Below are 15,476 nucleotides of genomic sequence, written 5' to 3'. Positions count from 1 at the left end.
CAGCTACTTGTTGATCCAGTGTGTGATCCATGACACAACTGTATCACTATTGCGTAATATTAATTAAATTATTATTATTATATAATTTTGGTGTGTGGATGGAATTGGACACACAGAGTTTGTTAAAGCAGTAGGCTACACCCTACGAGAAAGGTACTGCATGGGAGGCAAATTGAACAGTGAAAGACAAAGGAAGCAAAAAACAAAGTTGGAAGGATTCAGCAGATAGTTTGCATTAATGGTGCCGATTATCTACTGTCCTGTACCAACTACACGAACTGCATGCGTCAAGTTAGATAGAACTGAAATGTAACTACTGTTTGTCGTGGGAAAACCGTTACTTTGCTAGATTTTTAATGAATAGTCTATTTTATTATCACCATGGATCATGATATAATATAATACATTGTATCGTTTCTGTCCATTTATTATTCAAATAAATCCACTATTTAGTTAAGAATTATGCATTGAGAGACAATACAATCATTTAACATATTGTTTATTGTTTATATTTAACATAAATATTCTATATTTCATGATCAAAGTGACTGAATAAAGCAGCTAAACGGAGTGGCTGCTAAGGGACGTTTAGTTTAGAGTATTAGACAACTGTAGTTGCGATATTTAGTTAGTGATGAAAAGGTTAGTAGATTCGTCGACTAATGTATGTAATTTTAATTGATAGGTTGATCAGATCAACTTGAAAATGCATTTATTCAAATTGTGATAACTGGATTAATCATATTAAAATCTTATATAAAGTAAAAGTTTTTGCTAGTTACAGCCTCGCAAGTTGTGCACAGGTACTTTACTCCATTTCGTATCGTTATAAATTGGGATTTTAGGCTAGTGGCCACAATATCCTTAAAAAGAAATTTCAAGACACTACTTTGGTGTCTACTATAGACCTATTTATCATTATTGGTAGCAGTAATAGTTTAGTTTGTTTATTGCAGATAAATACGAATCTAGTTACATAAATACATAATTATTAGATCAAATGTGTGTCTATTTATATTAGATTTCTTTCTTCTCAGTTTATGATTTTCTAATGAAAGCCAACCCGCCTTACTTCCGGTCTTGTTGTCGCTCTCCAGCTCTGAGAAGTCACCGCACCGCCCCTGCCGCTCCAGCTGTTCGCACCGCTGTCCGCCTGCTGTTTCCCCGCCGCTGCTGCTGCTGCTGCTGCTGCCTGCCCTCATTTCCAATGCAGCAGCGACCATGACAGGCATCGCCGCTGCTTCTTTCTTTTCCAACGCTTGCAGGTTCGGGGGCTGCGGACTTCATTTCGACTCTCTGGCCGAGCTCATCGTGCACATCGAGGATAACCACATTGGTAAGAACCGATAAATAATGAGCGCCGCAGCTAGCAATGGCCGAGGTTTGCAGCTAGCAGGAGTGGCTAACTTAGCGAGCTAGCAAGTTACTTCCTGCGTCCTAACAACCCTGTTGCTAGGTGTGGTGGTTGTTGATGTTTCTGTGTAGATATTACATTTACTGTTCACCATCCGCATTTCTGTATCAACACTGTATCACTAATTAGATAGCTGCAACACCAACAGAAACACCGACAGGAAGACTTTCTTTACGCTCCGTCGGGCCGCTCGTGCAACATTATTGCAAGGCCCGCGCGCAGAGCGTCATGAGTTAACTTGCAGTCTGCAGGAACCAATGAAGATACACTGATTACTTATCAGCTTGTTTCAATCTGCCTGACAACAAATGGTAGTTCAATTATACTACTTGCTGGAAGTAAGGGTGCACTTTTAAACCGAGTCACTGTCTTACATATTTAATTTATCACTTGAACAAGCGTTAAGTATCCAATCTCTAATAATGAATTGGCTTAGGATTTGCTATTTCATTTTTTATATTGTTGGCCTATCTTTGCGAACATGTGTTGTTGCATAGTTCAGTTATTAGATTTGTGGATCTGACAGGGTAGTTTTTAAAGATGCACAATGTATCTACTTATATCTGCCTAAATCACCTTTCAAAATCAGTGTTGGTATTGGTCTGATAGTAATTTACTGCAAGTGTTGGTCAGTTGTGAAATTAGCATTTGCATAAAAACTGAGATAAACACCAAGATTTCTTGTCACAATTAAATATGTTTTCATTATTATAGTATGAACAACTTTTTCACAATTTGATCAAATCTCATAATTTAGTATCTCATGTTCTTATATTTATGACATTCTAAGTCATTATAATGAGTAACAATATTTAATTCTAAAACAAAACTTGGTGGTGTTGTATGAGCTTCCATACAACACAGATTTTAAATTGGCAACATAATAAACTTTAGACATGCAATTTCCTCATTATTATGGACATACATGAATGAAATATCCACATATCCCATATCACTTGTAACCATATACGGTGTCTGTCAGCTGATAGGTGGGAAAATATAATAATAAAGATTGGTTTCTGAAAAGAAAATAATAGCTTGCAATCATGTTCAGCCTTTGTTGTGTCAGTCTGTCCACTCAATGAAAGGAGAATAGCTATGAGTCATGTACACTTGTGTTAAAGGCCAAATGTTGTTGCGTTCATTTGATAAAACATCACTCTTGAGAACATATGATGTCATCAATGTTGATCACAAAGCCACAAAAGTTACCAATGCCATTTTTTAAAAAGCAGTTGTCATCATGTGGTTTTAAAGGACATAGGCCACCGCAAATCTGAACAGTGAAAACAAGTGAAAAGAGACTGTGTTGTTACCATGGTGATGTATAGATTTGGACTTTGACTTAGCTTCATGACCAGGACTATAACAAGTGTAACATTGTCAGAAAAATAATATAGTTTTGTTATACTTATATTTTATTGTATTTAAATCATATCCATACTACATAAGTGTTGGTCTACAGTACACAAACACCAGCTCATAGCATGTTTAACTCTGCCATCATTGCACACTAGAAAGCAGCAGTCCCACCACAATCAACAGCGCCATCTGTAGGTCATGTTGGGCAAGACAATAACAAGAACTACCTGTGGGTGGAGATTGGAAAGTCATTGTGGATCAAGCTATGAAAACATTCATTTGCCTCAGCTACTTTATGATACATTTTCCTGATATTTTTCTGAAATTCAAGACTTTGGAGTTGGAGTAATTTGTGTGACAATTGATGGCCAATTCCAGACAGTGCCAATTTAATTGGAGCATCACTAACTTGTATGTTTAACGAAGTAATGTCATATTTACTGTATAGAAAAATCACTTTATAATTATGTGAAATTTAGTGCATATTCCACATGTGTTTAAGAAGAGAGAAGCTTTGAATGTGCTTACAAAGCACTTTGTATTGGTCTAAGTTTTCACCTGTGTACAGGTGAAAATTACGATTTTATTTACTTTAGTGATATGTAGAAATAAAAGTATGGTAATGAGTGAATGTATTCATAGTGTCTATTCACTTTACATAAAAATCAAAGGATTTTGGTCCATACAATATTGCTATATCCATGTATTTAATAGAAGTGCATACAAGTGTATTTACAAAAAGTCAGTCAGAAACTACAAAGTAATTTAGTTTTATCTTTCATTTTACATTATATTATATGTTATGAACATTACATTTGTGCTAAAGCATTTATAGTTTCTAACAAAGTCTAATCTAAAAAGTGAATTCCCCTCCTCACAGTTTGACACTGTTTTAGTTCCTACAATCTAATATTTCAGACTCTTATTATTGAAGCTGACAAGGCCCAGCTGTCTCTGTTGTTCTTGTTTGTTGCTTGACTGGCTTTAATATCCTCTGCCCTCAGATTGTGTGCTGTGCATGTGTCCGAGGTGTTAGCTTTAGAAAAAAAATGCTTCCAAATGACTTATTGGGGAATAATGAGGCAATTAGTTGGCTCAGAGTGGAAAACCTTTGCTGCACCCCTCCTTTGTCCACCGGCCTGTGCCCACTCTGAGAAGTGCGAAATCTTGCGCGTTGTGCCAAGTGCCTGTGAAGCATAATTACAGAGAGAGTGCTTGATTTGGCCTGTCTTCCTCCTCATCTGGTGGCCTGCTGCTTAAAGCACATTCTCCTTTATAATTAGGCGCCTGGAAAACAAGCACACATTCTTGTCCCCATTTTCCCCAGCCGGCCTGCTGGTCAGGTCTGTGAACAAGAGGTGGCGCTGCTCTGCTATTGGTTGAGGGGGCTTTTTTGAGATGCCTGGTCTGTATAGTAAAAGATTATGGTTGATATTTGAGGCTTACTTCCTCTACTGTGTTATACAGTAACCAGCTCAAAGGGCCAAGCTTCAGTAAACAAAAACATATTGAAAAGGATAATTGGTAAATTATTGAGAGAAATATTTGGTCATTTAAGGGATACATCTTATATTTGAATATATCATAATCCTTCCAGAGTAGTTTGTACCCATACATCATTGTACTTGAAGGAGATTATTACAGTAACTTTGAATTTTAAGGAGCCCCAAGACTTCATTGGTCATAGTTGATGATGTACAGATTAAAAGTTCCATGTTATAAGATCTTGATCTTAATATACACACGAACACACACAGCAATGTGGAAAAGGGTTAAGCCTTTCCTGAAGAACTTAAATTTTAATCTCATAAAACAAATATCAAATAAAATGTAGATACAGAATAGTTTCCAGCCCACATCCATTATGATAAAACAAACTGGATGTTGTTTGTCTATCATCGTGACAGCAGATTCATGTTGATAATATGAGTGTTGGGTGGTTCACTTAGACCTTTGTGAACAAATTCAGCTAACATGAAGAGAGCAGATGCTAATGAACCTCAGAAAACACCAGCAAGACCAGAGGAAAGTTTTAACATTGAGCCCAAGTCATGTTAAGCTTGAAAGATCTACTCAATAGTCTGTTATTCTTGTGCGGCATGAAAAAACTGCACTCACTAAGCCACTGAAATGTTGACTTTGTCACTGAGCGACCAGGCCACTGTAGACCAGAAGCAAATAGCGACCATGTTATTTAGACCTGTGAGTGTATGTACTGCTGGGGCCTGGTGCACTGATGGCCTGAAGTGTCCAGGCTTGGTAACAATGGGTCTGTTTGTTGCCAATTCTCACTGGAGGCTCATTTAGTAGATTTTGGTATGTACCCCCAAAATCTGCGCGGAAGTAATAAATTTGGGAAGCAGTAACTTGTTCCCTGATCTGTGCACCTGGCGGGCCTAATTACATTTCCCCATCCCCCGACACCACTGCTCCTGTTCCTGTGCGACATGAGGGGCTCCTGTACTCGCTAAAACATTCCTCATAGGAGATAATGTACAGCCTTTGTTGACATTACACAGCATGGTCATGTAGTATGATGCAGAACAAATGTGATATTTTTGCTGAAATTAGTTACTGTTCTTATAAGATTTTGTTCACCTCTTCAATGGATAATGTTAAAGATAAGATACTGTCCCATGTCAAATGCTGCAGATATGAGTGTTCCTCCTTTACTACAGCTACATAAATTAGTCTGTAAAAGTTAAATTGAACCTAAATGGTTTAATTTATTGGTTATTTTTCATGTATTGTTTTTGCAAATTTCAGTAACTCCTCATTTAAAAGCCTAATGTATCCCTGAAATTCTCTGCCCTTTGTAAATAAGTGTGGTCCTGAGAGCTGATATCCCACCCAATTTAACTACTATGGATTTAAGCAAAAGTATTTGTGTCACTTGGCTTTTACAGCTTTCCAAAAATGCAGGTTTGAGAGTACCTGCAATTTAAACATTTTGGACATTTTGTACATCAAACCATTAATCGAGAATAGAATCGGACCTAATGCATATCAGTACCATAGTACAATATATGTACGCAATAAGCAGCAATGAAAGTGTGTTTTTGTGTGTGTCCCACTTGTGTGTTTGTACAAATGTGTCTTTGTAGAGATGTGTGTATGTGTATAAGTTCTGTCTGTGCTAAACGTATTTATACTAGATCACTTTAACCTCCCCATGTTTTTTTCAGTAACCCGCAAAGGCAGCTTACACATGGAGCTTGACTCCGTTTCATTTCCTCCTCAGAGGTCACATCATAATGAATTACCTGTGCCACCACTCCTGGTAATGTCCCCCGCTGCTCAGAGCCGCCATAAACATGTCACCATAATGCTCACCACTCTGCTCTACCCCACAGTGCATTTGGCCATGAGGGTGGATGGGAGAGCCAGACACTGGTGGAAATGAGTGAGGGAGCTGTGCGTCTGGTTTGTGTGTGTGTGCGTGTGTGTGAGGCAGAGGGTCGTGGGGGGCGTTATGAGAGGGCAGCAGGCGTCACTTCCCCCGTTGCCTTAAAAAGGTTTGTTGTGTGATCGTCCTTTGGTTTCCTGTTGCGGGCCATCATAGGGGCCTTAATGAGAACATGTTATTGCATCATGTTTTCTGCACTTATATGCAATCACTGACTCAATCAGTATAAGCTTCCATACACATGCTTCACACGTAGGCAACAACAATAGGCATAGGCAATGCTTCATATTAAAAGTAAGGTTGGTGTGCACTGTCATATTAAGGCTAAGCAGGTTTGTTATAAAGGGTCCATTACTTTTGTTTTTGTTTAGCTTTTTAAGGGTAATGTATCAGGGATTTTAAATATTAAGAAACACATTTAAAAATCAAATGCAAAACTCTGGATGGAATCTTGATGCATTTCTAAGACTGGGTGTAGTTTCACTAAATGTTTTTTAATTACTTAAAGGATTTTTTTTTGATCTGCAGAAAATCAGCAGCTTTTTTTTTTTTTTTTTTACATTTTACCCTGATTAATCTCTTCACTTTGCCAAGAGAGCAAAGAACAACTGTTTGCTGTGAACTACAATTAGCAGAAAATGGAATTAGCTGAAAATGGAAACCTTGTATGGGAACTTTTTTGGTTTTCAGAGTAAAAAATAGTTTCAACTGATGTACATCTTTTAAAAATCAGAGTATATTTCAGTGAAAATCAAAAATTAAAGAGCCTTAATATACATTAAATGTTTTAAACTAGATCTGTTCTTTCTATTCCCTATCCCACACCTGACTTTTCACCTTGTACATAAACAATCACTGGGGCTTATAGGAACTGATTGTTTGCCTCTGGAACGGTGAATAAATACCCTTTTTTGTTTCCCAGAAGGCTTCTAATAGTCGCCCACCAAGGTGGACCACCTGTGTAGTTTGATTAGAGGGGTTCCCATCTCTACTTGAGGTACCTTCGTCCTGGTCCTTGACTGCTGGTGGCCCCAAAAGAATAGCAGAGGCTGCGGGGAACTGGCCCCTACAGGCCTCCCTCTGCCCCAGTCCCCACCTGAGGTGTGTGTGATTTACAGTGTGTGGGAACAGATTGATCCACTGCTGTTTGAGCGGTCTGTGAGCAGACTGCCATGCCACTCCTTGAGGCTCATTAGGGATCTTAGGAGGGATTTTTTATGCACTCACGCACACACATACCAACACATAGCGCTCAGAATAGTCTCTGCACTGCCTCCGGCTTTTGGCAGAGGAATAGTGCCGTTATGAATGTGTCTTTCCTACTCTGTGTTTCCATGACTTTGGCTGGAGAGTAGAGAGAGGTGTGCTATCCTTCTCACTGTGGATAAATCCACTGTTAATGAAACACTTGCTTACGACTCAGGTCTTTAGAGAACCCTCCTGAGCCTTAGGCACTGAGGTTTAAGCTGTTCTTAGAGCCTACCTGCCAGTATCATAAAATTCTGCCACTATTTCATCATCAACCAAGCAGCTTGGCCTTAACCGCTGAGTGGATGATGCCTTGTGTCTACTTTTCAGTAAGACTGACATTGGTTTGTTGACTTAGATTTCTGTTAAACCTCTAAAATGTGTGCTTTCTCGTGTATACTTAAATGTGGTTTGGGTTAAGTTTAACTGGTCAGCATCACCTTTCACCTCCTTCTTGACAGAATTAAGCCAGTAGTTTATACTGTTAAAATAGAGAGTGCAGTCTGAGCTGTGTGTTTCCTTTATAGATGGTTGTGTGTGCACATGTGCGTGTCTGTACTTTCAATTTATACGCCACGTTGGTATCCTTACAAACAGTTTTAACTTTTATCATTATGGCTTCTAGATGACAAGATGAGTTGATGTATTTGTGATTAGCTTCACCCAAAGAGAAGCTAAACTAACTTCACACTAACAGTTTTGAGAGCTCATTTTGAGTGATAACCAGGTCAGAAATGAACAATCACAGTAACTAAATAGTAAAATATTAGAACTACAAGTAAGAATACACATAAACAAATATCCAATTTGTAATTTAAGTCTTGACTTTGCCTGGGCATTTGAAATTCTCTAATATTGGTGCCAGTACCTGACTTAAACAGTACTTTTTTGGATACCTTATTTTAAAGAATATAAACATGTGTTTCTACTAAAATCCTTATTTTCCTTATCCTATTTAACAAAATATATAAACTTCTTAATACAAGAACTTTACTTAACTAAAATTAGCAACGTTTCCTGTTTTAGTTCAGGAAATTTCTGATTAAAGCATAAGTAAACAACACCTAAATATGACTAGGCATTTAATGCCAATTTGCAATACTTGACAGTTATTGATAATTGATGGTGTAGATGCATCTCAGTTGGTACGCCAAATTTCTATCCCCATTACAGTGAAAAATAGATCAGAGAGCACAACCAAAATCTAATCAGTTCTTCTTTGGCACAAGGTCTTTCTGTCCAGCAGAAACTTAATGGAAATCTGTTTTTAGGTTTTTTGTTCCATACAAACACACAAACAAACATGATTTAAATGCAGTGGAGGTAATAACTAGTATGACTCAGGGTTTTATTACAGCCTCACAAAGGTGTTGCTTACCCCTTTAACCAGGAAAACATTAATTACACCATTTCCATATGTTTTGTATCATTGCCATAGTCATTTATAAATTATATCAACTAAGGCTGGGCTAATTTTTTTTTGCTTACTGAATATACAGATTATATTAAGGCTGCACAAAAGCGTCATTTAGAATTTATTGTTACAAATAGCCTTAGGTGTAATTGTTGTGTATAAATGAGCTTGGGATGGAAACAAGCAATAGTTTTAACCACATAGGGGTAGCAGTCTTTCACAGCTCTGTCAGAGGCAGACAGGGAGGCTCAGCTGGTAAGTGGTAGACACTGTTGTTTTATGGGGCATCTCTCTTCTCCCACATGGACGGCAGTGGGAAGAGTGTTTGAAGTCAGGCCCACTTCACCTCAGGGTGTGGAGATTGGCTATTGTTGTACATTTAGCACCACTGAGTAAGATGAATGTGTGGAGCACAGCATGGGAAAACGCAGTATGTGTCAAATGTGGTCATGTATGAGCAATGTGGCGTCAGCTTTTCAAAAAGTGCCATGGAAATTCAAAAGAGAAAGCACTTGAGATGTTACGTTCTTCTTGTATATTTTGAATAAAAGTATCAGTGTAGCAGAATGTGGCTTATTGCATTTTACCAACCGGGAAGTAGCCTAATCGTCCAGTAAAGAGCACTGAGGGCAATGAATTCAACTAATAGAAACAGTGTACATAGGTCTAGAGGAAATCAGTCAAGAAACCAGCATCAGCTTGAAAACTGTGGATCTTCTCCAGGAACACTAAACAGTGACTTTAGTCTAGACAGTGGTACATGACATCATGTTTAAACTAATTGTACTGCACATTGCACAATATCCTGCATTTTGATTATTTTCACTGAAGAGTTTTTATTACCCTTTATTCGTCGATTCAGCTGGGTATGCATGCTCTTTGACAGCCCAACTCGTCACATTCATGGACACACATTCGTACCTGGGACTCACCCAGTTCAACCACAGTCTGCTACTGTTTGCCACTGAGTGCACTGCTCAGGAGCACATGGGTGTACGTCTTTTAAGGCAGCAGAGAGCGAAAGTTCTCATCTTCAACAACGTTCAAAAGATACAACCACAGTTCAATTTCTGTACTTAAAAGTTCATTTCACAGATGTTTCCACTGTGTCAATGTGTTTCAATGTTGCCCAGTTTCGCACATTTAAACAAAAATCTGGATTTTAATTTCACTCTCTTTAAAAACCTATAACGGCACTTTAATGTACCCCATCCCAGCACCTTTCCTCTGTGTCTGGGTAGTGCAAGGAAATCCACCACCACAGAGATCTGGATTAATTTGCCGACAGTGGTGCTTCCAGCTTGGCCAGGCACTCCATTGAAAACAATTGGGTTTGCAGGTGGGAAGCCAGTGAGGGATCCTTGTCACTGCACTGGTAACTTCTGGTTGGTCGGGATGTTTGTTTGGAGAGCGGTTGGATCTGGGGGGATAGTGTAAACCTCTGTGCGTTTCATCCTCCCAGTGAAGCAAAGACTGCAGTGCAGGGGGAACTAGTCATCCCAAATTGGGATAAAAACAGAAAACTGCAACAACAACAAAAAAAAAAACAACACATAAAAAAACAAGTACATTGCTATTCTCAGTATTGCCTAATATAACAATATTTAACTTTTTGTAAAGCTACAGAATTTGCCATTGTTTACAGTTATATTATTATAGTGTAATTACACTCTCTATCTCTTTCGCCTGCTCAGACACAGACCCCCGTCTTCTGGAGAAGCAGGAGCAGCAGCAGCCGACATATGTTGCCCTCAGCTACATCAACAGGTAAAGAAATGCAACTATTATCGAGAAAGAAAACAGCTGAATTTTCCTTTATTTATGTAGTAACTCCATTTTAAGTAAACCTTTATAAATCTGACATAATTATGACATTAATGTTATTAGTCTTTGGCCCCATAAAGATTAATCTACAAAAGTCCTACATCAGTGAGTATTACTACTGTGTCCTATGAAGTGTTTGCTCCTATGAGGTTCTACCAGCAATTTCAAATGTCATCTGGTGGATTGCTTAGATGAATTGCTTCAGTATTTGACGGTTGTTTTTTTTTTTTTATTGCTCTAGGTTCATCCCAGTTGTCTTTGATATGGTGCTTGAATAGTGGTTTTAGTGGCAACATGCCAGTGCACAAGAAGGTCTGGTGCTGTCTCCCTGACTTCACAAACACATCTTGATGTGGTTATCACTTAATTTGTTAATTCCACTTTTGCTTTAACAATGTCTATGTTAACATTTCATTTTTATGATACACATTTACCAAAGACTTTACTATCCATCATAAACCCTGGTGTTTTTTTGATGGGAATAGAGCCAAAGATTTTTTTTTTCCAAACATGTGTTCTACACTAGCAAACCCTCAACAGCAGAACTTTCTAAACATCAGGGTGGTCCCACAGTAACAAGTCGCTCATGGTACATCAAATGCGATGACCCTCTTTTCATAAAAAAGATTGGAAACCCTGACCAGTCTTATATCCCACAATGCCAGGTTCATGACAGATGCTGCACGGCGAGAACATGAGGCCGTGAAGAAGAAGGTGCAGCCCAAGTTGTCTCTGTCTCTGACAGGCAATCTGTCCCGCAGCAGTGTTTCCACTCCGCCTCGCCACACCAGTGGAAACCTCACCCCTCCTGTCACCCCACCCATCACCCCTTCTTCTTCCTTCCGCAGCAGTACGCCCACAGGTACATAACTCTCTAGTTAGATGTCATGTTATGCATTTTTAATTAAGCAAGTAGCAGAGTGGTGTAGCAGTTAAGGAGACTGACATTCAACCAGGAGGTCCATTTTCAAGACGTCATGACAGCAAGTGTATGCCCTGCTGAAATAAATGTGAATCTCTGCCAGCTTACATAATGCTATCACCCTCCTACATGATGGAGGGCAATGAGGCAAAAAGTGAATTTCCTCTTCAGGGATCAAATAAGAATCACAAAAACTCACAAGGCCTCTTCCCTTTGTCTTCTTACTTTAAAAAAGATCAAATAGGATGCGACAGTTGACTCATTCACTGTTCACTTCAAGCTGAAATTAATATCAAGATACTGGCAGAGAGCACACAATATTTCCACCCCTTTATTCAATATATATTGTTACTTGTAATGGCTTTAATGGCTAATTAAAATTGAAATGATATGGTTGTGTATTGCTTGCAGAAAATTATTCATCCCACTTGTGTGATATTTCACTTAAATAGTTGGTTACATCTAGATGTTTTCCATTACTTGATTTATATGTTGTGTACCCCTGTTTGCTATTCATGTTTCCCTATTCAACAGCTTTGACCCCAATGTATGGCTGAAAATTTGTATAACGCTGTATAAATTAATTGTGCTGTAAGTAAATGTGCGCTTAGGAGACATATTTTTAATAAAGCTCACATTCATGATATAGAGAATGAGGGGTAGCTTTCATAGTCCAGCTGATTTGTCTAATTCACTACAGTGTACATTACGTAACAGGAAAAGGTTTTTTTCTTTGTAAGGTTTTCCCATGTACTCATGTACTTGCTTTGTAAAGTATGCAGCCTTTAGTTTTCAGTTGTGGTTTTAGCTCTTGTGGTTTTGTAGCTTGTCTTCTGGCGTAACATCTTTAATTAATCGATAAAACTATTGCAGTTCACTGACCCCAAGACCTCAGTAAAACGCATAAATTCTTTCCCACGATTGGCATATTTCAGTCTTTCCGGAAACTTGGGCACTCTTGCACATGCAATACAGATTATGGGAACACTGGCCCAAAGTACATGTTGAGAACGGTCCACACTTGTCAGCCTGAAGGCTCAAAGGCCTCATCCCTAGAGATTAGTCATGAAGTGTGCATAAATCAGAGCTTCTTGGAGAAGAGTTTGTATGATCGCACGTCTGGTAGTGATGCTCTGAGTCAATTACTGTTTGACTTTCTGTCTTTCACCCTCCCACAGGTAGTGAGTGTGATGAGGAGGAGGTAGACTTTGAGGAGTCTGACAGTGATGAGTCGTGGACCACAGAGAGCGCCATCAGCTCTGAGTCCATCCTCAGTTCTATGTGCATGAACGGAGGAGATGAGAAGCCTTTTGCTTGCCCCGTGCCAGGCTGTAAAAAGAGATACAAGGTAGGTCTCACTCAGCATCTCTCCTTAGAATACATACTATAGATTAAACATAATTTAACTGTGTGAAGTAGTTTTACCAAATAGACACCTGAGATATTTGCATTGTACAAAGTGTGAGATATATGATTTTTATTTGCTCACATTAATTAGAAAATCAATATGGTTTCCCTGCTGTTGACGATGGAAACTCAGTTCTTAGTTGAGCATTACAGCAAGTCAACATAGATGCATACATCTAGTCCACTTCAGTAATGTGGAGTTTTACAGGATTTTCCATTCACATCTGGTGTGTGTGGTTGGGATAAATTATGTGCAGCTTGAGAAAATTGCATTGCTGACGTGAATGAAGGGTTATGGGCGATGACTTAGTCTGAGGCAGCAGGCAGCATTAGGCATCTGTTTAGGGGCAGAACAAGATAGGTTTGTAACAAGAACACATTTTATTCCTCCTCTCTATAGCCTAATGTCAACATATTGTAATGTATGTAAGGGATTGTTGTAGGAAGCTCAGATGTACATGTTACCTAGTTACTAGTGTAATCATATGTAAGAGGTAGATGTGGGAAACTCAGCCAAAGTGATGGCTGAGTGTCATATTCTTTGCTACATTACAGAATGTGAACGGGATCAAGTATCATGCCAAGAACGGCCATCGAACCCAGATAAGGGTGCGCAAACCCTTCAAGTGCCGGTGTGGGAAGAGCTACAAAACGTCTCAGGGTCTTCGCCACCACACCATCAACTTCCACCCACCCATCTCAACTGACATCATCCGCAAGATGCAGCAGTAGACACTGAGTGAGCGACCAGCACTCTCCTTCAGGTCACTTCCACAATCCATCTGAACACCACCATCACCAGCAGTGGCTGTTTCTCATTCCGCCCTGTTCCTGTCATCCTTAAACCCCTGTGCCCCTTCTCTTTCTCTCTATCTCTCTCTCTCTCTTATCCCACTTTGTTATGACACTATTTTTGATTGCATGGTATAAATGTATCATTATTCATCCTTCATTTTATTCAGAATGTTGAATCTTTATGTAGTTCACAGTTTTGTATTTTGCACATTCAAGCTATCATTTATGTATTTGAACTTTTTGACATATGGTGCTTGTTGATGATGAGTGCGTGTTGTAGACTAGAGAATGACCACAACAAGTCACGAGTAGCCTTGTACATCCTGCTTTGAAGGCAGTGTGAAGTCAAAGGAAAGATTAGGATGTTTTTTTAGAGAAAGGAGGCACCATTACCTTGCCTCTGTCTCATTTGAGCCTAAAAATGTGACAGAGGCAAATGGAGAAAAAAAATCAGAATGTGTTGTATAACATGAAAAAATCAAAAAAATCCAAGCTGAAAACTTTTGTATATGTTTCATTCTCTATCAGATTTAATGTTAATAATCAGTCGTTGGACTTAGTTACTTTTCCTTTCATATCACAAGTATGTATTCCAAATCTGTTTTACTGCAAATACTTGTGTGTGAGCACCAAAGGATGATCTCAGGTGACATTTGAAAGCATTTCAGCACCACAATCCTGCCCAGGTGTTCTGATAGTATTTATGCTGTTCAGTGGGATCATGGGAACTCTGTGTGTCACTGTCCTGAAGACTTAAGCAGTTTTTCTTGCTATTTTACAGCGAGGGATTAAAGCACTTTTTGTAACAAGTTGCCAACAAATTAGCATTTTTTGCCAATATCTCGTTTCTGGTGTATGTACAGTTGCTACCAAAACGAGGCAAAAGGCCTTCAGAGCAGACGTTTTCATTGCTCCCAGGGAAGATGTACACCAAAACTCCAGTGTTTCCAGTATTTTCTGTATGTACAGTTGTTGCCTTGAAATGTAAACCATTCCAATCAGTACAGATCTTTGTATGGCTTCATTTTGACAGTTCAGACCAATTCAGTTAAATGCAGACATTACACAGACAGCTCAGTCCAGACTGTTTGCTGTTCACTGACCCCCCGGTCTTATGAAACCATGTGATCGTGCTCTTCATGGGTAGAAGGGGGCCGACATTAGCGATGTAGTCAGCACATTTATTTTTTCTCACAGTCCTGCTGTTAGGCTGTGAGCTAAACACATACAGCTCCTACTTTGTGCCATAATAACATAATGTCCGTTGAGGGTACGTACACACCATTTAGTCTCTGAAATAATGAGCCCCAGATGATAAAATGCCACAAGATTGGGGATTTATCAACATTGAGCCATTAGGTAACATCGTCACTGCATAGATGTGAGTGTTAAGGGACTACAGTCCAATTAAGAATTGTGACAGTATTGTACTGCCAGTATGGAGGAAAGTCTTTGATATAGTGTACAGTGAATGTATTGTTGTGTGTTAAGTGCATTAAATTATATTTTCATATGTTTCTGGAGTTAAACAAAATATAGTATAATGTGTATGAAAAGGCAAAATCAGAGGTTGTTTGGAGAAACTAATGGTGATGTACTGTATTTCTTCAAAAAGCTGCTTCATGTAAACTTTTGTTACATTTAGAATAAAACGTCCTCTGATGTGTGCCTGAAGACTCCTGTG

At 38.9% G+C, this 15,476-nt stretch overlaps 2 protein-coding genes across 2 annotated transcripts in view; one reads left to right on the top strand and one right to left on the bottom strand.

Moving 5' to 3' along the window:
* Positions 1-1,205, bottom strand: part of creb5b (cAMP responsive element binding protein 5b) — a 47,161-nt gene extending 45,956 nt beyond the window's left edge. The window contains exon 1 of the mRNA XM_044207484.1: positions 1,073-1,205. The gene's annotated coding sequence lies outside the window, so the exon portion shown is untranslated. The remainder of the gene's footprint in view (positions 1-1,072) is intronic.
* On the top strand, positions 1,199-15,466 carry jazf1b (JAZF zinc finger 1b). The gene is made up of 5 exons (XM_044207492.1): positions 1,199-1,336; positions 10,539-10,611; positions 11,334-11,530; positions 12,769-12,938; positions 13,553-15,466. The coding sequence occupies exons 1-5, from the start codon at positions 1,222-1,224 to the stop codon at positions 13,727-13,729; spliced, it is 732 nt and encodes a 243-aa protein (XP_044063427.1). The 5' UTR covers positions 1,199-1,221; the 3' UTR covers positions 13,730-15,466.
* The last annotated feature ends 10 nt before the right edge of the window (positions 15,467-15,476 follow it).

The sequence above is a fragment of the Siniperca chuatsi genome, linkage group LG9 (genome assembly GCF_020085105.1).
Source record: "Siniperca chuatsi isolate FFG_IHB_CAS linkage group LG9, ASM2008510v1, whole genome shotgun sequence".
NCBI lineage: Eukaryota > Metazoa > Chordata > Actinopteri > Centrarchiformes > Sinipercidae > Siniperca > Siniperca chuatsi.
This window is presented reverse-complemented; position numbering and strand designations above follow the sequence as displayed.